This window comes from Cygnus atratus, chromosome 7, assembly GCF_013377495.2.
Source record: "Cygnus atratus isolate AKBS03 ecotype Queensland, Australia chromosome 7, CAtr_DNAZoo_HiC_assembly, whole genome shotgun sequence".
Taxonomy (NCBI): domain Eukaryota; kingdom Metazoa; phylum Chordata; class Aves; order Anseriformes; family Anatidae; genus Cygnus; species Cygnus atratus.
In genome coordinates this window covers 28,435,086-28,459,523 of record NC_066368.1, presented here as the reverse complement: position 1 = coordinate 28,459,523, position 24,438 = coordinate 28,435,086, and the positions used below count along the sequence as shown (strand labels likewise).

Below are 24,438 nucleotides of genomic sequence, written 5' to 3'. Positions count from 1 at the left end.
ACTTTAAATAGTTATGAAAGAGGAAAGTTATTGTCAAGCCCTTAAATATCAAAAACATGCAGAATTACATTTTTTGAAAAAAGTACAAGGATTATCCTAGCAGAGAAGAGAACAGTATCAGTTACCTTGGTTTTGGAAAGAATAGGGGCACCACGATCCAGCAGCATTTCTACAACTTGTTCATGGCCACTTCTTGCTCCACAGTGGAGGGGAGTCAACCCATCCTGTGGGACACAAACATTGTAACCTATTAGTTTTAGGCACAGGAAGACTTTTTGCACTTTTATAAAAACCTACAACATCTAAAGAAAGTAATTAATTCCTGCAGGATGCTGATCTTGCATATCTGAACAGCTAAACCTGTTTCTACAAATAGACAAAGTACATTTTGGCTGATTTTATAAACAGGTAAATAGTCATATCACCTTGGTGCTCAAGCAATGGGCTGCTTCCAGGCCCTCACTTTACATGCATTGAAGTGGTAAACGCGCATACAATAAAAAGATGAGATTGTACATCAGGTACTTTTTGCCTGCATGACTTTAAGAAAAATGGGTCTTTCATTTGTCAGTATGAATCAAAGTGAAGGGATGATACCGATATCGGAGGGAAAAAAAATCTTTCTTATTTAGTTTGATTTTATTACATTGATTTTGACAGGTGTACAGCAGATGAGTAAGCCATCTTAACTCCAGGTGGTAAAAGTATGCTGGATTAACTCCTGTTTCTTGTACTGCAGACCATAATCATGTGAATTCCAGTTGAATAGGGTCTAGTCACAGTCTACTCTCAATGCTTATTATAGTTTTTAACCATGTTACTTCAAATTAATTTATTCTTTGATTTGTACCCTGTTTACAATACTCCCGTATCCTGGTTTACATGAGTGCTATGATGAAAGATGGCACACATCTTCAGCAACTGAGAGTAAAGTCACATAGAGTTCTTCAAACACTATATGACATAATGGTTTGTTGCAAATAGCAAAGTCGTGGCTTTGAAAAAAAATAGGAAGAAAAATTTGTGGTTTTGGAATTAGTAACAACAAGCACTTCTTTTGTTACAAGCAAAACAAATACACGGGAGCTACTGTCACACAGGAACTACACTGTATTTTCATCAAACATGCCAGAGGAGAAGCCCTTATAACAAAGACTGAAATAAATAAAGCAGCAAGATAAATATTAATTTTCCGAACACAGGCCATAAAGGAAGGGGGCTCTCTCCAGTGCCTCTCAGCACTCTTAAAAGTATTTTGTCTAAAATATTTTACAACGTTTTAACAAAAAGTATTATCTAAAATTTCTTTTCATACATCCTGTGCATGTTAATTCATGAACACACACACCCTCTCTGCAAGTAGTCCCAGTTTACCTCCTTAGACCCATTTTTGCCATGCATAATTGCAATATTCTTCCTTGATACTTCCTAATCCATTACTCTCTGGTAGATTATCAGTTTAAGACTCATGAAGTGCAGCTAGCTGGGGAGATGGAGGTACTGATTCTGAGCCTCAAGCTCTTCTGCTTCTACATTGCCCTCTCCTAATAAGGTTTGAAACATAGCAGCCTGTAATTGTTGTGATTTATTTTTCCTGCTATTCTCATTTAAATATCATGTGGCCCTCACTGTGCATGTTTTTCCACTTAAATGAAGGCATAGGATTCTGATGTAGGTGAAGGAAAGATTCTTGGTTCAGACTTAACTTGATTAGGACTGAGGGAGCCATTTGTTCACACAAGACGAACACAGTTTGACTCACCATGTTCTTACATGTTTCACACTTTATGACCCCCCACAATTCATTCAAACAAACGTGCCAGGGGTAGTATACACCAAGCTCACAGAGAATGAAACACGTTCGCTCATCTTCACAGGCTGGAACAGACCCCTCCGAGCTACCTCAGTGCTCCCCAGGGCACCGAGCCCCAGCCCTCTCATGGTGCCATCCCTCCGGCTCCTTCCTGTGGCTGGCAAGGTTCCTGGGGCCCAGGAGGTGGCAGGACATCATGCTCGGCCAGCTAGAGTTCGTTCTGGTCTTTGCAGCAGTCACCACCAGCAGGTGCATCACATGGCATGACACAACATTACAATGCATTGTAGGTTCTTGTTGGGACAGCACATCTAAAGCTATTTTTATGAGAATGTCAGGACTCCCACCATAAAAAGCAAATACACTTCAAGACAGCTCACTTGGCTGCAAAGGTGGTTTTTTTGGAATTTAAAAAGGAACCCTCTATTCACCTGGCATGGTCAATTGCTACATGGCCCTAAAAGAAAGCAAAGAAATGAAGAGGCAAACAAACAGATGAGAAAGAGGTACAATTTTGTTTTAAAAAAAGAAAAGAAAATGAGATTAGAAGAGACTGCTCTGAACTCAGCAAGACTCTACTGATTATTTCAGGAGATCTTCTCATTGCTTATTTACTGTTGATATAAACTATACCATGTGAAGCATAAAATCTATCACGTGGATTAGGAAACAAACTTGCCTTAACATGATACTCTGCAATGGCTCAGAAAAACCATTACAAACGATTATGACAATAATCTGCAGATTAAGGACTCTCTAAGTATGTGCTGACATAATAAATCATATCATCTGTATTATCTAGCCCTCCAGAGAGCCCGAGAGCAGCTCCAGCAAAAGACAGGAGGACAATAGGAAGAATTCTGCTTAGACACAGGCTTCCCATAAACATTGCACAAACTGTCTCTGGGATCACAGCTCTTTCTTTAGCTTTTATTTCAAAGATCCCCATCCCCCAAATAAGTGCAATACAATTAGTATCTCTGGTTCCTGTTGAGACTTGCATGGAGGTCACAAATGGCTTGAGTTTAGCAGATGCTGGTGCAGGTCACTGGGCCTCCCGGCTGCTGTTTCCCTGCCCCTACATGTGGCTGTAAGGACCCCTGAGCAGTGTGGTGTGGCACAGACCAGCCTCCCTGTCCGCCTCAGGGCTCCTTCCCCGTTAATGCCCACCCAGGAGCTCCCCTGCATGACAGGATCCACTGGGCCATCACCACAAATCCAGTACCACAGCTCTCGCACCAGTGAGCAGCAGCTTTAACCCAGTCTGTAACTGATGAAACGAAGCGCAAGCACCCAGTAAAAAGTTTCCTGTGAGGCCAATACCCAGCAAGAGCTTGGCAGACTTCGAGCCAAATCCCCTGAGTCAGAGGCAGAAGGCATCCTTCCCCCAGCAGAGCAACTACTGCTGCCTCCAGGGTTTATCATCCCCATAGCTGCTTAGTGAGCCTCTGAGCAGGTGCTTCAGCCTAGCAGGGCTCTGCATCGCATGGTGCCTCCATGCCCTAAAACTCCCAAAGTCTTCACTTCACTGGCACTATTGCAAAGAGACCCCAGTGCAGCAGGGGAACAAAGGAGGTTTGCTCTGCCTACACATGCAAAATGCACTTACATTGACAAGTCAGTGTTATTCTTGTCATTATTTTATAACTTACTATACGTGGCTTTTCTGGAGCAGCTTATGTATGATCAGAGGCATCTTAAAAGAGTGTATCCCGCACATTCTCATGCAGATATGAGTACTGGCCTGTTATTTAGCTGCAAAATCAGTAAAATGAAGATTATGAAGACTTATTGTTAATCCAAGCTAAAATGTGCTCACTGCCTGCCTTCAGACAAATTCACTTTGGCATATGCAGTATTAAACAGCCAAAGCAAATCAAGCTAATTTAATCAAGCTCTCTAATTACACTATTTTTAAAGTCTTTTCTGGAAGACAGAAAAAGTAATTAGGGCAACATTCAGTAAACATGTTATGTGAAGCATCAGTAGGTCTTTGCTTGAATGTTATTAAAAAAAAAAAAAAAAAAAAAAACACCAGAGTGATAAAAGTTGCCCTGGGCAGACTAAAGTGGCACATAGCTAGGACTTTGCATGGTTAGTTATTGAGGAGTACACTTTAGAGTTCAGTACAAACCCCCAACTGCCAGCTGCTAGACATCATGTACAAAAAAGGACAGACAGAAGATAAGCAGCTAGTTAAAAATAAACAAGTCAATGTAAGTGTGAACTAAAAGAAAAAAACATGGCTGAGCCTCAAAATAGATATTTTTGGAAATAACCTCATATGCTCACACCTTATCTGAATTAACTGCAGTTTGTAGGTGCATGACAATGTTTATGCTGCTCATCAGATCCTATTCCTAAGGAATACAGAGAAATCTGGAGTCCAGAGATGTCTTTTACAGTAATTTTAACAGAATAAGGACTTAGCCCTTTAGGTTAACCTTTTGTACAGTACTTCAGCACTGCAGTTTCCAGGACCATCTGCCAGAAGCAAACACAAATGCTCATGGAGATGACTAAGGAAAATAAATGATTACCCCAACTTAACTTAATGCTCAGAAAAGACTGTATGTGAATTTATCTATAAAATATGTTCAAGAAAAATAAAAACTGATGTTACATGGAGAACATTTACAGTACCACATCCAGAGAATGGATTGCGAGCACAGATCACAGAATGACAGCTGAATAGCTAAACCTGTCCCATCCAAGAGTAGCAAATCCTTGTCTTGTCTGTGTTTGGTCAACAACATTAGACAGTATCTTCTGCATACTCATGTAAAGGTGAATTACATGATGAAGGAGAAACAAAGGGCTAGGAATTCCTGCCTCTGAGCAAGAGAAACAAGCAATTTTCAAAAACTGTTCTCCTTTCATGTGGGGACAAAACCTTTGTCATTCATCTTTAAGGAGTTATTTTGTGTTCCATAATCAACATCTATATTAAATAGTATCATGGTGTCCAACACATTTTATTTAAAGCAGAAAAAAGAAAGCTACAGAATTCTGCTTCATTTAAAATTCCTGGAGAGGTCTCACCTGCATTTAAAAATCTGCTAACAGAATCCTCACTTATTTTCACATGCAAATCACATCTATTTTTCAAGTTGTGTGTGTAGCACATGCCCCTACCCTTGCAGAGCACTACAAGGCTGGGCTCAGACTGGGCATCCCGCTGATAGATGTGACTTGACACAAGTATCAGAAAACACAGCCCTGGCTGCTTTGACTTCCAATACATTTAGAAGTGGTCACACTGTTGCAAAAAGATATGACTGAAGCTTTTGTCATCTTGTGTTTTTTTAAGACCGTTCTACGTCTAAGACATTGAAAAAAAAAACAGATGACACTTAAGAAAAAAATGAAATGTCCGCAAAGTTGACATACCTCAATTGTTCTGCCTCGGAAAACAACATTGGGTCAGGTAGGAATAAAAAGAGAACTTTAACAGGAACATGTGTTATAATGGCTCACAGCAATTAATTTTTGGTATCGAATACGACAGCCAGGCAGACACTCCTGAAACAATATTCTTTTTAACTTTAACACCACATTACTCTGAGACCTCTCTTCCTTCTTGTACTGATTCATAAATCCGTTTTGATCTACTCCAGCGACGCTGTTGCCTCTCCAAGTCTCCTTGGTAGAGCCACTTACTGCCCAGACCAGGGGCTGGTAAACCCTTGCCAGGATGAGACAGTGAAGCTGGGAGCTAAACTTCCACTTAGTCACTAACTGGCAGAAAATGATGCCTCTGGTAATGTCAGACAAGTGCAATGATGAGTGACACACAAGCAGGAGAAGTTATGCAAATCCCTTCTGATTTATAGGGAGAAGGGGTGTTTGGAGAAACAGGCAGTGTCTGGGGAAGTTAGACAAGAAAAAAAAAAGAAAAACTACCAAAACAAACAAAAAAACACAACCAAACAAAAACTACAACAAAAACTAAAACCCACAAAACCTTCATGAAGCACACTCATCCACTGCCTTTTGCCTCACTGGGAAGCTCTGCCAGACTCCAGAGCTATTAATGCTTCTGCCCTCTTCCTGGATCCTGTTTCCGTTGCAGCCTGTATTTTTAGTTACAGAAATTATCCTAGTATCTAACCCTGGGGTCTGTGAAACAGAAAAATGAAACAGATCGGGAGCTTTTTTAACTACAGGAAAAGAACAAGCTGGACTCAAACTATTTAAAGTCCTGGTCCCAACATTTTGGCTGCAGTGGGCCATGTAAGTTCTTGCAGAGAGGACGCAAAGATTCCCTTGCCAGGTCCCTTCCTCCCTGCTGTGACCAAATGCACATCTGCCACATCACTAAAACGTGGCCCACCCCAACACAAGGTGAGCCGAGTCCAGGATGCGACAGGACAGGCAAACTTGCCCCCTCAGCCTGGCAGCCCCAGTGTGCCACATAGGAGGCTGGTATTTCAGTCCAGAACAGATCAATCAGAATCATGGAATGGTTGAGGATGGAAGTGTTTGAAAAACATCTCAAGTACAACTGCCTTTTTTTTTTTTTTTTTTTTTTTTTTAAGGAGGAAGAAAGAGAGAGGAAGAGAGGAGGCAGCTGCTCAGAACAACAGCCACATCCCTGCATGAAAAACAAACCCAGGAGGCAGTCCTACCCCTGAGAGGTAGCAAAGTGCTTCTAAGAAGCTAACAAAGCAAAAAATCAGGGGCGAGACAAAGCCTGCAGAGTGAGGAAAAGAAGTTTAATTCTGGTCAAGTGCTATATACGCTGTCATTTTGAAACACAAAGGTAGAAAGTAAAGGGAAGTAACATGAAAGGAAAAAACAGATGTTGTAGACAAGAGGTACTATGTCCTGACAAGAGTACAGGCATCTTTGGGATGCTGTAAAGACTCCAATTCTATGCATGCTAGTTTCATCATACTGTGCATAGGACTGAAGACTTTATGCAAGCTGCTCTGTAAACCCTCTTGAGATACTGTGCCTCTGCTAGTGCCAAGCACAAGAAGAACCCACTTTCCATGTTATCCATGACAAATCATCTCTTCCATATCCCCCAATTAGAAAAAAAAACAAACACATTTTACAAAGTAATTATGAATGACTTCTTAAGGTAAAATGGAAAAAAACAACCAATAAAAATGCACAGACAGAGTGAAGAGAAAGTAAGTTGACCCAGTTTCTGAATTTGACAGAAATTAAAAAAAAAAAAAAAAAAGAACATGCCTCAACAAACACCAGAGGATATCTCAGAGACTGCTGAAACACTGGAAAATCAAACAGAAACCTGTGGATACAGTAATAAATGCAGAAAAGGTATTTTTAGGTTATATCTTTTATTTGTTCAGAGTTTTTTCTGGTGGAAATTATACAGAATAACTAAAAATGGAAGATGGATAGGTGACAAGCTAACATTTTGAGGAACTGAAAATTGTCAAAAAATTAGTGTCACAACTGAAGATTTCCCCCCCATGCACAGGAGCATGTTGCAAAGACTGCTGTGACAGCCCAGAGCACTTGTTCTGGGTTTACCTCCAAACTTCGGAACCTTTCCTTTTCTTTAGACCACTGTATGTAAATGAAACACTCCTAAACTAATTAGATTGGATTTTAACAACGATTAGGTAGAACCACCTGCATTGACCTTCCAGGACACTCAGTGACTCGAGTCAGGTGTCAACCTGCTGGAAACCGTCACTACACCTGGCCCATTTGGTGACAAATCCAAGGCAGCAGCTAAGCACTGAGTCAGGCAGAGGCTGAGCTGCTGCACAGCCCTGCAAGAGGGAGGTGAGACTCATCAGCAGTACTGTGCTCTGTGACACTGCCCTGTGGGTAAAAGAAAGGCAACCACGCTGCAGTTGTATGTAACTCTTTTAATATTCAAATTCTGAAAGATCTGAACTGAATTCTTGGCTTTTAGTGTATTCACATCTAATCGCAACTAGCTCATAGCAGCATTTAATTAAATGCTCTGAGAACATGGAAAGTAGTTGGTTCTGAGCTTTGCCATGCATGGTATTTCACACAGAGTTTTAAGAGATGTAAATTGTTAGCATCCTAATGAAATCCTTTTTACAAAAAAGAAATGCATTACGGTTTTGGTAGCCTGCCAGGAAGACAAATGATTTAAGCTGTACAGCAGCTAACAGGTCAGAGGCAAGAACTCCATACAGTCACTTACAGCATTCACACTGAAGCTTACCCTTGTTTTGGCATCAATTTTAGCTCCTCGATCAAGTAGGAGTTTGACCATATTTGCATTTCCCCTCTTCGATGCAACATGCAATGGTGTGATATCATTCTGTGAAAGAAAAAAAAAAACACAAAACAACACATGAAAACAAATATTCATCTACCCATCTTTCAGGACCTCCACGATCAGTTTTGCTCACAGAATGAACTATGCACACTTTGCTAAAGGGTAAAACAGTTTTGTTTCCCTGGGAGCTTGCAAGCAAAAGGAAGCTGTTTTTTTCCACATATGTGAATTACTGGTCTGAGACTGCAACCTTTATATTATCGAGGCAAATGTTCAAATTGTGGTTGAAGTTCAAATGAGACATCCTGACTGTGCCTCAGTTCTCAGTTTTTGTATAGGAGTTAAATATCATCAATTTTACTCTCTAAACCCCAGCAATTTACTTTAGCTACAGTTTCTGAATATTTAGTGATAGGGATTAATACCACAAAACTTCATTGGTCAATTAGAATTCATGGAAAATAAATAAAAAATACATCTGCAGGTGTAATTCAAAAGCAACAAGATGTCAGTGCCATTTATTTCTGTCAGCAAGCTCTGATAGCCTCTTGAGCACCTTCGCGTCACAGTTACATCACTAATTTCCTCTACACAAATTGTTCCTCTAATTGATGTAATACTTTACTTCAAGTGAGACTGTAAATAGGCAGATATGCTTTGCTAAACAATGCCTTGCAGGACAGCAGCTTGTAGCTGTGCTGCACATTGAGGGCAGTTACATAACCAATGCGTGCGCACACAAACATGCTTTTTTAACAAGATGTAGCTAGGACATTTCTTCATGCTCTGATGAATCCTTTATCTTCTGGTGTATGAAGGCCACATCCTGTATATATTTGATCATACGGAGTCAAGTGAAGATAAAATAACTTAAACAGAGCATGCAGCTAGGGTATGGAGACAAACAGAATTATCAAGAACATGTTCCTGAGCACTCAGGGGCAGCCAAACAGCTGGCTGTGTAAAACTGGCTTCCCCATGACTGAGCAGAAAGCAGTAAATTTTAGTGAGCATGTATCCTATGGCCGACTGAACTGGAAAGGCACCCATCACCTTGAATAGCTGGAGAGCCGTACAAGTGTCTTACCTGGCCAACAGACCATTAAACAGCACTTCCTCAAAACCGCAGGTGAGTGAAATGATAGAGAACCAGTACCAAAAGAATATCTCCTCTCAGATGTGACAAGTTGACTCACAGTTTAATAGTAATGCTGAGCACCTAACTCAGTATGCTCTATCTTTATTTACAAGCAATTACACTACGAAGCTAACCTACAGCTACTAGAAAATACTAATTAATACTACCACAGAGGCAAACCACATTTAGGCAAACCACATTTTAGAAAGAAGAAATAACTTCTTTCTCTAATAATAATCACCATTAGAGCATCTAAGTTACCATTCCAGGGTAACTTGTGATTTCTTTAAAACATGAAATAAAACAAAAGGCTGCTTAACACATTAAACAAAGAGTATGCTAAGCCTGATCCTCCCAGGGATGTAAAACTGTGATTGCATAACATGCAATTTGCAAGTTGGTTTAGAAACAAGAGTAAAGGTGGGGGAATATCTATTTTCATGGTCAAAGAGAGGAGTCCTCCTCAAAAGACCTTCGCATTTCAGGTTAGTACTGAAATATCAGGACCTGCTCCCTGTGCAGCTGGTCTCAGCTTCCGGCAGGGGACAAGCTCCCTGGCTGAGAACATGAGGAAATTCACCAGCACCTAATAGGGACTAAGTTCATTCCTTTGCTGGAGAGCTAGCAATCCATCTTTCTTTCATCTGATACACTGTCTTTAAAAAAAAGCATATAAATTTAACGTCTTGAGGATCTTGAAACTCTGAATTACATTTGGTTGAAAACAGGCAGCAGGATCGCACTGGGAAGAGATAGGTAAGTAAAGGATATGTTCACTTTAGACAGTTTGTTAAGAAAACAAATTTCACACAGCTACTCTGAAATAATGAACTGAACAGGAAGAATCAAGGAAATGAAACCCTACATACCCAGTGAAATATCTGTCCTTATGGATGAACGAGATCAGTTCCTCTTTCCTGGGAAAAGAGCACTGCAGGAGCAGTATTTCCTCACTCTCTAGTTTTCATCACACACTATTAATCTACTCAGACAGTTCATAAAAAGAATTAAGAGATGAAGAAGAAAAAGCATATTTGGCCCTATTCAGCCCTAACAGCTCAGGGAAATATTGTGGGGAAATCAAAAGGAAAAAAGAGAGAGGACAGCTCTCCATCCAGAATTTAAGTTTGGCATTTAGCTATTTGCACTTTTACTGGTAGCAAACAGTATGAAGTAACAATTGTGCATGCTGAGAGTCCTGAACCCTGAACAGAAGACGGGAAGCATTATGTGAATGCTCACACAACTGCACACTGAAGTTTAGGGTGAGTAACTCTTCTTTGGTCAAGACTGTGTTTGTCCAAGGCTTAAAGTATCACACCCAGATGCATTACGCTCCTCCCATCTCTCAGCATACATTTGTGACAATTAAGTACAACTGAGATAAAAATAAACCTCAGACGACATCATCATTAATATTTCTGATGACAAAACGTAAAGCAAGCAAATTCAAACTCCAGTTGTTTGTACTTGTCACACGAAAACAGAGATTTAAAAAAAAAAGCTTAATAATATGCACAGCTTGGGTGTAGGTTATTAAAACTGTGGTATCAGCAAACAATATAGCCACCAAATGTAAGGTTCTGAATTCTTCACTAAATCAACAGCATCTGCTGTCTTTTCAGTCTATTTTTAACTGTTTGATCTTCTATAAATTTCTCCCTTTGTTCTCAAGATAGAATAGTAAATCAGGAAACTTTTGAAGATGTTTTCCTGCAGTAACAAAGCTGAAATGCCTTCAAAAAGTAGCCAGAAAAAGATGCGGTTCAGATCTAGAATGTCTATTGGAGCACTCCTTGCCCTCGCTGTTGAAAAATCAAATGCTCAAAAAAATCAAAAATGCTCAAATCAAATGTCTCATGTAGACCCCTCGACAGCGAGATCCTTTGTCATCCAACCTGAGAGTTAACAAATTCTGTAAGGAGTATGTAACGTAACTTGTGAGAATAACAACATGAAATTGTAAATAAATGCTTGTAGCGTTCTGAAGTAGCACATGGCCTTTTCTCTCCCCCTTGGCAGATGTCCTGGGGTACATGACTCAAAGTATTCTGGAAGTGTATACAGATCAAAGTGTGATGGATTATATGCGTGCATTTTTTTCTATACCTCACAGCATTGTGGATGGCTGTTTTCCCTTTATCTCTATCCATTGCCTGCTGCAGCTGCTACCCTCTCATGAAGGGCCTGTGCCTTCCTTTGGAGTCTCCCAACGTTCAGAAATCTGATGGGTGAAGAGAGATCTGCTGTTCTTTTTTGATGGCTTCTGCTCATGGCTGATGAGAGGAGACACTAAGCCCTTTCAGCTGCATCTCTATCTACAGCTTCATAAGAAAATTCAAAAAACTTCAAGTTATCCTATGCTGAGCAACCTACATTTCCCATCTGAAATGAGATGAACTCCTCTCTGACACATGCCATCATCCACCACAGTTCACCACAGCAGTCCAAATTATTCCTGTTACAAATTAGCAACACAAATGGCTAGGAAGTCAGAAAAAAAAAAACAGAAACAAACTTAAAAAGGACAGAGTGCAAACACTATGTATCTTGCAGCTTTATTTCAATGCTTTTAGAAAATGAAGAATTCCCCCCTAGATTCTGTTATGATATGCTATCCTACAGACTGCCTTTTACTCTTGTCAGTCTGAGTTTACCAACATAAGGATGCCAATAATAAACAAGAAAAGTAAATATTTCCACTTATAAGTATCATATTGGGCTCTGAAGTGTAACTCTAAATACAAACAAACAACAGATGAAAGTTTCCTGTTCATGCCTTACATTGTTTTAAATGCTGTTTGCATGGCATAAGCTTGGTAACACAGTGATGAACAGAACAAGACGAAATCCCCCTGAGGCAATGGTGCTCTACCAGTGACACAATACCCAACTGATTTCCCAGGCACCTCCACCACATTCAGAAGGGGGAACTGTCCCTCTCGCAGTCCTGCAAGGGCCAGCGACTGGCTATGGATAGTCCAAGCAGTTTGGTTGCTTGGTTGGGTTGAAGGACCTTCTCCATTCCCACACTGCACCTATTGCCAGGGGCAGACCACGTAGGGAACTGTGAAGACCCACTGCCAGTCTTGTAGGAAACTGGTATTTCTCCTTGCTACCAGTGAGAGCTTACCTCCACTGCTTAGCAATCCTCCCAGACCCCCACCAGAGAATAGTTTTATAAAAAACTCCATTTCTTTACCTTCAATTTTTTATTTTTTTTATTTTTAAATACAATTTCTTACCAAAATGTTCAGATGAAGCTGGAATTTAGTAAGGTTGTCCTCAGTTTTCCCAACTGAGAGCAGACTCAGAATTGACAAAGAGTGCATCAAGAAAACAGAAGCTGAAAGCAGGCAGACTGCTAAAGTGTAAAGTTTGGAAAACCTCTCCATCGTTATGAGTCCTTAAGAAAAGAGCTTAACATTGATTGCCATATACTGGAATTGTCATCAACAATACTGCATGGCTATTATTAGCATTGCCAGTTTGTGTGGGTAGAGAAGGATTGTGCCATGTATGTGAAGACTGTCATATGTAACCATGCAGCTACAACACATTTTATACGAGAACAATCAGTATTTTCTCCTCCTATATTTTTCTGTAATTCAAAACTGGAGCTAAAACTCAGTACAACCCCTGCAGATAAAAGTATTATGTTCTAGTAGCTGTTACTGGGATCACTGAGACTTGCATGGGATTTTCAACTATAAAAGAAATTAGACGTACAACCACAAACACACAATCAGATGCTCTTCAGGAAACCTTATGACAGTTCAAAGAATTTTCAGCTTCTTTCTCCTCTATTTACTGTTAATGAATCTTATATTGCGCTAAATTAATTCTTGTGTGTACTTCTCTTTCTTCAGGACTGAGATGTATAAAATGAATCCTGGAAGAAAAGAAGGAAGAATATAACAAGGAACTGTTATGGCAAACTACCACTAGGGAAATAAAAAGATGTTCTTCTCTTATGTTACTGTCACTTACATATTGCCTGCTTGTTTTGATGGGCTAATGGTGTTCTTCTCCTCAGCCTCAGGGTCATCATTAATGCATGCTGTCCTCACACCACCCTCTCAAGATTACCAAATCCTTCCTTTCTGCATGCAAAGCCCACTCCCACTGGAACTGAGATCTGCTCTAGAGTAAGGAGTGCTGTGAATCTGGGAGGCTCTTCACAGGGCTGGATGCAGACACATGGCACAGTGACTACATCCCATCTGCTTGGCAAGAAAGATGAGGGCAGAGATCACCTTCACATCGAGAATTACTTTGCTACCTGAATCTTCTGACCTGCTCAAGTATGGAATGGATGTGAGGGTCACGGAAGTTTCTTTCAGTCACTGCCCTGGAAGCTGCAGAGAATTATTTTTTGATTCTTTTCTAGCCACTATACTTCCTCAGAGAGGGGCAGAGCTTGTGAGGCATTTCCTTACCTGGGCTACACAGATATTTCTACTGGAAGATAATCTGAGACAGAAGGATGATACCTGAAGACTCTGCGAACCCCCCAAAGATACTTTTTGCCTAATTACAATTCTCAGAAAATACAGTTTATTCAAAGCACCTTTCCCACCTCCCTGGTCTGCACAGCAGCCGTGGAGAAACACTTTTTGTGCTTTCTTGTTGCTGACTTCGCACAGGGCAATCTGGCACCACAGCTCCATCACAGCTGGCCATGAAGCACAGCAGATCAAACTGCCTGCCCTCCCTGCACACTGCCCCAGGGATGAACAAGCAAGGCCTGAATGGGAAAGTGCAGGCACTCTGCAGGGATTAGAGCTGATTTAGAGCAAAAAAGCTTTCTTGCACCAGATACTGTAGGTGTAACCAGAACTGCTAAGGAAACTGGTTTCTCGTTCCTTCCAGTGGCTGTTAGTTGGTTTTAGCATGTATCTCGATGCATCTTTCCAAGTCCTAGATAGCAAAGTGCAAAGCAGTCTACAGCAAATTTGATGGGGGCAGAAGAGAGACAAAAAGAGAAAGGAAACCTTCTGTGACCTGTCCTTTATGTTCAGCACAGTCACCTGCCCCCAGGCTGAAGGAGACCTGGTTCCTGGTAAATCAGAGTCAAGCAGATGGCACGAAGCCCCCATAACTGCATCCAGCTCCAGAAGCAGCAGCTAAGATGGGAGCACAGCAGTTATTACCATGCGTTTGGTCACTGCATGCCACAGCAACAGGTCTCCTGAACCGAAAGCCTGGAACAGCAGAGCCCACTTGGCAGACTGCATTTCTCTATACTAATCACTAGATTAGTAGTTCCAGCAGATGGAAAGTAGATATTAAAACCATCAAAACTCTGGGTAACACACCAGATAGTTTGATTTGAAGCTACAAGTGGTTGATGAACAATATTTGTTTGTAAGGAAATGGTGTAACAAATTGTTGCAATCCTTCAAAGCACAAGTAGTGAGGATACTCACATTAGCTTTGTTACAAAGGAGACTGACTTCACCCTCAGTTACCCTTTGTTCTATTCCTCCCCTTCTTTAGCCCATATGTGATTATCTCACAGTTAATTAAGCAAGAGGGAAACAGGGCAACGTGATGAAGGAATTTCCTTAGCTTTGAAGAGTTTTAGAGAAGCATAGCCACACACATGCAAGTCTCTTACAGAGAGAGATGATGAACAGATATAAAATGCCGGCTATGTCCAAGCCAGTGTGTACCCTGCCAGTAATTGTAACAGGTTTACAGTAGATTTTGAGCCCAAGAAGTCAAGCAATTTGGAGTGAGTGTTTTTCCTTCATTACAAAGTGGCAAAGACTCAGCCCAATATAGAGATTCTGTTTCATTTGGATCGAGGTTATGAAGAACCTTGGAGCTGCCTCTCTATAAATGGGTGGAAACAGGGGTATCACAAAGCTGATTTTACTGAAGTCGTCTCCACCCATCCTGCAGGGAACTTTCCATGTTGTGCCATCTTCCCTGCACTTGCAACAAGGTTGGAGGAGAAAGCACAGACACAGAAGAGCAAACACAGTTCAGTGGAAGAGCTGACACTAAATCAACTGCTGGTCTGGAAGAGTGCAAACCAGAAGCAGGCACCCTTCCAGCCCTCCCAGTCTCTATGTTCCGCAGGTACATAGGCCAGCAGGTGCTGTCACACCTGCAAGAGCTCCTGGACCTATGCCTATTTTTCTTAGATGCAATGAAAGAAAGGAACAAGGGAGTTTATGATAGCCGAGAGGCAGGCAGGTGTACACTGGCAGGGGTGAGGGGAGCAGCTGCTATTGCGTATCACTGGGGACATCATTTATTTACAATACAGCACCACTGCTCACCTCCTGTGTACACACCAGGAGCCATCATCAAGCTCTCATCTTTCCCTGCCTTCATTGCTGGAACCTTTTTCTTCCCCTGGGCCTCTCAGAAACCCACTGAAAACATACCAGCTGAAGAAATCTCTTTTGCCTCCCATCTGACCTCCTGTTTCTTACATCATTTCACCAGCTCCTCTTTTCACCACACTTGCCCTTCCCCTTAAAGCTCAGAGCTCTGCCTTCATCTTACATGTCCCTCTCATTACCTCCATCCCCCTCCACTGACAGTCAGGTGTCTTTGTGTTATCACCTTCCACACAAGTGTACCATTACCATAATCCCCTGCTCTTGTTCAAATCCCTTCCCAGAACTGGTAGTTCCCTAAACATTTTAACATGAATTTAGAGATAGAGAAGTGTCAATTTGTATTTATTTAGCAAGAACAAAGGGAGAAGAGTTGGTTGTCAAAAGTGCTTTTGATACCTCCATCCTACGGTTTGCTCTTTGTACTTCTGAAAGAAGAGTACAGACACACCGTATGATTTTATTTGGGTTATATCCTTTCCAGAACTTTGCTTTGTTGCTTGTCTTCCCAGATTGTGAGCAACTCAAACAAGGGGCTTTCCTCCAGGCAAGCCATGCTGCACATTGTGGATATTGGTTACACAAATTAAACAATGAGGTGGCAGCGGGCAGGCAGTACCTGCGGGTCCTTTTTAGTATCCGTTGTAGTGCCTCTGCCTGCTGTGCACTCTGGGCAATCAAGGATCAAGTAAGGTCTCTGTTACCTGGTGCTGATAACGATACTTTATACTCCATTTACATTTGTCTCCATTTGCCTACAAATTCACTGCTCTCCCAGAATCTGACTCATCAGTCTGATAAGCACTGAAGAACGAAATTCAACTCCATTATTACTGTTATTTATGCTACTATTCCTCCCATCAGAGCTGCCTTACCTAAATTTGCAGCCACCATGCAGTAGAGATGTGCTCTGCGGATGCCCCCACCCAGCTACCACAAGCACAACAAGCTGCTTCGTGCCCTGAGTCACAGCATCAGCCCGCTGCTCTTCAGGCTGATGTCAGTGCATCTGCACCTCCCGGTTCTCTGAGCAGTCTGCCTCTCTGACGATGACAACTAATGGAGGCAGAACCTGGGATTTCCAAATCTTCACGAGGAAGTGAGGATGCCCTTATTATTTTGGATCTACTCTCCAACAGTGCTCTTAATCCTAAACAGAGCTGCTGAAGCCCAGGATTTATTATTTTATTGAAATAAGCATAGGCAGATGATGCTTAGTGATACTGGTAATAAACACTGCTAATTGCTAATGTAGTAGTATGGCTAACCCCTCATCTTGTTTCTGAGTGAGAAAGAGTTGTCCCAAACCCATTCACCTTCCTTGCTCCTGTGATTAGCACCTATCAAACACTGAACACCAAAGTTTATGACAGTTTGAAATGACTTAAAATGTTCTAATTTGGTTGGATTAAGGCCTCAGGAGTAAGAGGGAGTAATGTTATCAGTGAAAATCAAGCATGCAGTTAGAAATTTCCCAGAAGCCCTTTACACCCCAAATCTACCTTTAGTTTCTGAATTTCACATGGATCTAACCTCAGACTTTCTTTCATCAGTAACAGAAGATCCATATGAGTGATGCATGTATGTGGAAAATAATTTGTGAGAAATATATGAGTAGATCCTTACCTTTGATATGCACCTACCAGCTTCACCCAGTATCTACTAGCATTCCTCTCACCAGCATTATTAAGTACTAGGTCATGCCTTATAATAGCATTTTTTAGCTTTGGGGACTAATCTTCGTTAACAAATCATTTAACTACATTCATAGATCTATGTTGAGTGAATAGTGGCCAGCATCTGTACTTTCCACCTGCACTCCTACTTATAGTGAAAAAACATTCTGGGTCAAAACACTGAGGGTGCTTTCCCCAACATTTCTGTTCCTGTTCTATTACATCCTCCATCAATTCCTCTTACTAACCATAGACGAACTCTACCAAAATAATGTTCATTTTTTGTTTAACTCCGAGTCCCATAAATAAAATAATTTTCCTAGTAAATAAACGTAATACTATTTTATCAGTTTTGTGGGTTTGCAATGTTTATCGAACGTTTTGCTTGATATGTTTTTTTTCCAACCTAAATGATTCTATAATTCTATGTAAATATGTTCTTTAACTATAGAAGCAGTGAAGTTTTTAGATATACGAATTATCTGAAGTAAAAGAAAACATTACAATTTGCTTTTTGCTATGTGGCAAACGCTTTAAGCAGTAGCACAGTACTTATTCTCATGCAAAAGCAATTAAAACAACACATACTCAAAACCTCTGCAAAGGAGCTGCTGAATTTTCCAGTTCAGTTCTGTCTAATTGCAGATACCATTCCAAGTAATTCCCCTCATAAATACCATCTCCAGTACACACTTGATCACGCCAGAACACACACACTTTAATTGAAACGCTGTTCTACACTGGACCAGGAGACACCTGGGAAGCCCACACCATTTCCCTCCTGGCTTCCTCTACTTTTCCATTTATCTGAGGAACTATCCTGTCTCTTCCTGGACTGTGGTCATGACTTTCAAGCATAGCTTATGGGATCAGGAGAGTTATTTCCCCCACTCTGCCATGGCTTCTGCCATACAGCTCAAATCATCAACTCCCCTCCATTTCTGTACCTCACTTCATTTTCTACCTGTCTTGTTTCTCAGGTTTCCTTTATCATCTGACACTCGCATACGCAGTGAAGGCACAGCTGCTCTATTCACCACCAACACCTGCCCTCCATGTTCACTGGAAACAACTGCATATTGAGGACAACTCAACAGGGACAGCATTTCTGCCATATGGTAAGGCTACAGGTGGAGGCATTCATCTCACTGAATCTTTGCAACACTATGAAATCAGCAGCTGGTTTTGATTAAAACGGAGGTTTTCAAGAGTGAGGACTAGAACTTAGGTTCAGTTCAGAAGCACGGACACCCTGCTTCATACACCTCAAGGTAACAAGAGCTGTCAGGCCAGGCCTCTTGGCTGGCAAGCACATCGCGCATTTCTATACCTTGTGGAAAAAGTGTTTCAAAGTAAAGATGAAACAAACTTAAGTGTAACTATGATTTCATTCTTACCCTTGCAGTGAAGTCCACAGCAGCACCCCGATTTAACAGCAATGTAGCTACATTGATATTTCCATAGTGAGCAGCTATGTGGAGCGGCGTGAACCCACTCTGGAAAAACAAACAAACAAACAATTGATAATTTTTTTTTATATATATCTCTTTGGTACTCCCAAATTTGTATCACATCACTGAGAAAAGCTAGTAATAGGAGTGTGCTGCAAGTCACCATTCCAATTCTGTACTAGTTTTTACTCACTGACAATTATTTACACACCGAGTCTAAATAAAAACATATTGCTCTGCAGAAGGGAAAAAAATTAGCATAATTATTCTAGAAGACCAGAACTAGGACAAACTTTCAGTTACTTCAGAAAAACAGCAAAAAAACATGTGAGTATTAAAGTAATGATCTTTTGTCAGAAAATAGTTTCTAATAGAAACATCTACTTGTTATCAGTGTTGTCAGTCTTGGAAGTTAAATCTCTTAGAGATTCTTTGCAGAAGTTCAGATAGAAGTCATTTGATGATACTTGCTTTTTTTTTTAAATAAATTCAAAGTAGATGCAAATGAAAACAACATCAAAGACCATTTTAAATGATTAATATAGATTTTTTTTTCCAAGGGTTAGTACCATAAAGATCAGTCTCCCACTGAGGGTGATCACACTGTGTTATGTTCAGACACCACAAGTTATCAACCTAATTATAAGATGTCTTACTGATAACACCACTTCACTGAATTATTTTCATATTTAAGTAGTTTTACTTCCTTTTAAAATAATGCTAAAACATGCAGCAATTCCATCAGTCCTGCAAAGTATGAAACCTTATGGGAACTAGATGCATTTCTAAATTGTTAGCAAGCCATGCTAGCTGCCACTGCCTTGCTTCGGGAGTTTTGCAGATTTAAAACCACTCTCAGATTGCTCTATTTGCTGACACCATCAAGGTAAGTGTCATGCAGAAGCCTGAAATCAGTCCTGGATGCACAACACGACAGGGTTGTCTGCAGCTCTTGACACATCTGGTAAACATCTACTCCATGAGAATCCCTGAAAACTCCATCTTACATAATACGGCTCTTTTATGATGGCAATTAATTCCCAAGAATGCTTACTCATTTTTAAACCCTAGTTTCAGCTGCAGAAAGCCCTGGTATCTAAACTACAGTCTTCTCTAGCACATGCTACTTTATTTCATCTAAAGCGGGTGTCTATCCTATAAAAGGCAATGCAAAAAGGAGGAAGAAATGATGCAGAAGCACTAAGTCATGGAGGAGTGATGATGCATATATATATTTATATATACCTCTGTTGTTCTATTCACCATCATCTAGGTTAACACATTTGGAAGCAAAGAGGGGGAAAAAATGAACGGTTAGTTCACCACTGGTGATATGGATGCAGAAAGCGTCATGATTGCTACATGGCACGGCAGCTCAGATGACAGCACAGTTGGCACAAAGGAAGCTTGACTGAATGGAAGCTGAATGATAAGTATTTTGAATGTTAATTGTTACATGTTTATCAGAGTTCTCTAAGTGGCAATTTCACAAACAACTAATCAAATGACTTAACTGGATGACCTCTAAAGCACACCACTACAGTAATGTCTTTCATTTCCAAGAGAACAGCTGTAATAATATATTGTTTATTATTTACCATTTGAAAAGATTTTAAAGGAGAAGTTAACCCTGATTTAAATAAAACTGAGGTGAGGAAGAAAGAGGCAAGGGAAGCAAAGTAAATATTATTTTTAGTTACACACTATAGGAGAAATTTACACGTAACTCATAAGCAAAGTACCTCACTAAGAGAGATCTTCACTGGACATGTGGTCAGCACTTAACAGCAACAAAAGTTGTTTCTTTTTACAACTGACCTTTGACTCCACATCAGCATTGTGGTCATTCTGCAGGAGCAAAGCTGCTGCCTTTGTATCATCCTTCCGAGCGGCGATGTGAAGAGCAGGAAGACGGACTTTTCCCTTCGTATCATTTTCAAGCAACAGCGAAACCACCTGGTCATGACCTTGCTGCAAAGCTACTGCCAAAGGTGTGAAACCATCCTGCAACATACAATGGGGACTCTCAACACCTATCCTGAACTTTGCAGGGGATGGAAATTGGAAGGGAAGAAATCTCAGCATTAGCGAGAGTAAAATTACAAGACACAAGCAAGCAAAACTGACTAGGACTTGGAAAAAAGCATGGAATTATTCACTATCATTTAATACATTTTATTATATACATAAGTATATGCGGCGATGATGTCTCCAACACAAATTATCATCCTTCTTCCCCAAACCTACAGGTTATAGCATCCATTTATTTTTATTTTATTTTAAATTTCATCTCTATCCTCTTAAATATCTAAATGTGGCAATTAAAACATAAATATATGCTTTTTTAAGCATATATATATTTTTTAAATTATCAATATATTTATCTATTAATAATGCATTTCAACAATATTTGAAAAGGAATTCCACTTTCTCCCATGAAACCAGTTGTTTTACTACAACACCAAAGAGCACACTTCCATTTATGAAAATATAGATGTGACATACAACCCACTTATAAACAGAAATTATTTCCTTTCAGACTAGTAAATAGCCAAACAAAGAAATCTGGAATCAGAGACCTGAAAAATAGAATTTTTGTTTAAAAGATTTTAGAGTGGATTACCCAAACACAGGAAAAGTACAGTCTGAGATGATTTAATAATTTTATTTTTATGGATTTTTAGAAAACTGAAAAATGAAAGAGTTGTTATTTAGATTCCCCAACATTTAAGTAGCATTCCAACCCAGGAAAACACACAGATTTGCCCAAGATAACACCCATAAACCCCTCAAAAACCACATATGCAAATTACTCTACTTGGGATATTTCACTATTACTTTTGATTCTTGATTAATATGTCTGAAGTTTATATTAGCAAACTTTGTTAAAGTCCGGTTGGCAAACACATTCTGTGACTTTTTAACTACTTCTGTCATGTTGAATCTGTATGTGTAAGTGTGAAACAGAAGTGCAGCAATGACATAGAAGAATGCAGGTCCCTACCACGTCAAAAGTGCAGAGTTAAAATGTTAACTTTTGGGAAAACTGCATTTTAAGAGCAGAAAGGAGTTCTGGAAAAAAAAAAAAAAAAAGCATTTTTGCAAAATTTTGGAGGAAAAAACAGATGGAAAATATCACTAAAATTCGTCGAATACTAACAAGGTTTTTTTGCACCCCCCTTTTTTTTGGGCGGGGCGGGGGGCGGGGAGTCATCTTTCCTTTTTTTTTTTTTGTTTTGTTTTTCTTTCCTCTTTTTTACATGCTGCACAGCTCTGGAGGCCAAAAAAACATCATGAGCACCGCAAAGAGGGCTCCAGAAATATAGCTACACTGTACCTGCACAAATGGATGCTCTTGCCTGGAGGAACCCTGATTGAGACAGCACATGCCTTGGTGACCTGGAGGCACCCGCTTCCTTCTCTATTTATACAGCCAACAGCTGCAGCACAGTCAGTGCTTCACGACGACAAGCTATCAACATAATCTTTTCTTATCAGGCTTTCTTTTCTGATAAAAATGAGAAAAAAATTCTCATGAGAAAATAAAAGTCCTAGGAATTCATTTTCTCCTTTCCTTAGGGAAAAGGGAGTGGACAAAGGGGAGCACTTCATTTCAACACCAGAACAGCTGCCATCTTCTATACTCCAGTTTCCTAACTGATGAGAGCTGCCCGTGGCTTTAGTTTATGCAGAGATCCCTGTGCCATGGCCAATCAAACTGTGACCAAGAATATTAGCAATGACAAAAATGCATTTCCACCACATGCTATCTGAAGATGCCAACCTACAAAAAGCAATTGCAAGTATCTTAACGTCAAGTACTATAATTAGTAACCGTACCTTAAAATACAAAGTAAAGCCCACCCTTGGAAAAAAATAATTAATTTAAAAATAAAAAAAATTTAAAGAAAACAGGTGGTTCTATTTTTTTTTATTTAAACACCTTTGTTATAGAGTTATTATTAGTGAATAGTTAGCTATGTATTAATTGTTTAATAAGGAAGGCTTTTGAACTTAAATTGACAGAGATCAATAATCTTTGTATTAAAGGTTTGACCAAGAGAAAATAATAAAGCACCTATAAGCAACTACCACAAACAAGTAGGGCAATAAAGGCAACACTGCTTTGTAGTCTTATCTTCAAAGGAATTCTCCATGGATAAAATTAGATCACGCCTTATCAGGCTGAGTTGGAGAAAAGCTCAGCCTAGACTTACATACAAAAAGCTCATGGGTAAAAATACCTAAGAATCAGAACCAAGTACCTGTGCACAACTGTGTATATCTATTTTCAGAAAATCATATAGTGGCTAGGATATTTTCAAAAGTCAGAATCTGCTGTAGGTCTCTGGGTGTCCAATGACTTCACTGTCTCTAAGAGAAATTAGTTTTCTGAAAGCTGTATTTTTCATTTAATGTTCTACATTTAAAATACTTCATTTTATTATTTCTTGGCTTTCGTGTCTTTGAGCTTTTCCAGGAAGTACTCTCTGATGCACATCGCCAGTTGTAAAAAAAGATTAGTGATTTTGAAAACTTTATTTTGATCCATGATTTATCGCTATAATACTGTCTTCAAAAGAGACGAAATTTTCCATACATGTATCAGTGTATAGTGATGCAATGAAGCGATTTCGCACTTTGTATTTTGCAAGAAGTGTGACCTTCTCAAATCAGCATTATTTCCTTTGTGATTTAAGTTCAGATAGAGCAATCAGATGTCAGTAAAAGGTTAGAGCAAATACTGAAATACTTCTTTTTGTTTTTGAACCAGATTAAATTCAGTACATTTAGGTACTATTTAAGACTAAATTTCAGACTATTACTGTTTGCTATTCTTATAATCACCAGTATTTTTTTTTCCTTCCAAGTTGCCTTACTTGAGTTAGAATTACTTTTTAAATTAAGAAATAAATTTTTATTTTATTTTTTTTAATTTTTTTTTAGAAAGGTCACAGAACACCCTTCAAGGATAGATTTTCTGTCATGCTGTCAGCTTGAAATTATCACTGCAAGACCAGACAGGATAATTGAATGCTGCAGAGAGGGTATCAACATGGTAATAAATACAGTTCAGAAAATACTCCAAGCGCTAAGTAACCCTGGGTTTTTACTAGCATCCCAGAGCTGGCTTCAAAGCATAGATGAACACTTCTTGCTTTATGATTGCCCCCTACATCACTCAGTACTTTTAACAGAAGTGTGGAGAATTTTTGTATCATGCACACAGCTTCCCTTTTTGAGTACATAACCTGAAAGATTACCAGTAATGACTAAGAGCACACCTATTTTTAGAACTGTTTCTAGTTAGAGTCATTTTTTGTTTTAGAAACGGCAAGAGAAGGTTTAAAAATCTTTAAAAGCCAGTAACTCAATATTCATTAGCACACTTCACAAAGAGAATTTTTACTGCTCTTTGATTTTGTATTTAAAAGACAAGTTCAGTATCAGCTGGCAAGGATCACTGCTGAAGCACATTTTGTTTTGTTCATGAACTGTAAAACTCAAACTTTTACCTCTGTGGCAAGGCTTTGACTGGCACCATTGTCAAGAAGAAACTTAACAACCTCCAGGTGGTTTTCTTGGGCTGCCATATACAGTGGAGTGAAACCATTCTGAAATAGGAAAACAAGAGTGTAAACACAAACATTTTAAACATACCAAAAATCTGCCAAACTGGTAGATTATCAGGAAAACAAGTAAATTGCATGCTCACATACAAGTTCGTGGCATGATCACCGCTGATTTAAGTGAAGATAGGAGAAGGGTAGT

At 39.8% G+C, this 24,438-nt stretch overlaps 1 protein-coding gene across 1 annotated transcript in view; it reads right to left on the bottom strand.

Moving 5' to 3' along the window:
• ANK3 (ankyrin 3) overlaps positions 1-24,438 on the bottom strand; it is a 144,056-nt gene that overhangs the window by 114,673 nt on the left and 4,945 nt on the right. The window contains exons 3-7 of the mRNA XM_050711894.1: positions 24,183-24,281; positions 20,485-20,670; positions 18,613-18,711; positions 7,992-8,090; positions 126-224 (exon numbers count right to left, since the gene is read on the bottom strand). Coding sequence (XP_050567851.1) covers positions 126-224; positions 7,992-8,090; positions 18,613-18,711; positions 20,485-20,670; positions 24,183-24,260 — 561 coding nt within the window. The 5' untranslated portion in view covers positions 24,261-24,281. The remainder of the gene's footprint in view (positions 1-125; positions 225-7,991; positions 8,091-18,612; positions 18,712-20,484; positions 20,671-24,182; positions 24,282-24,438) is intronic.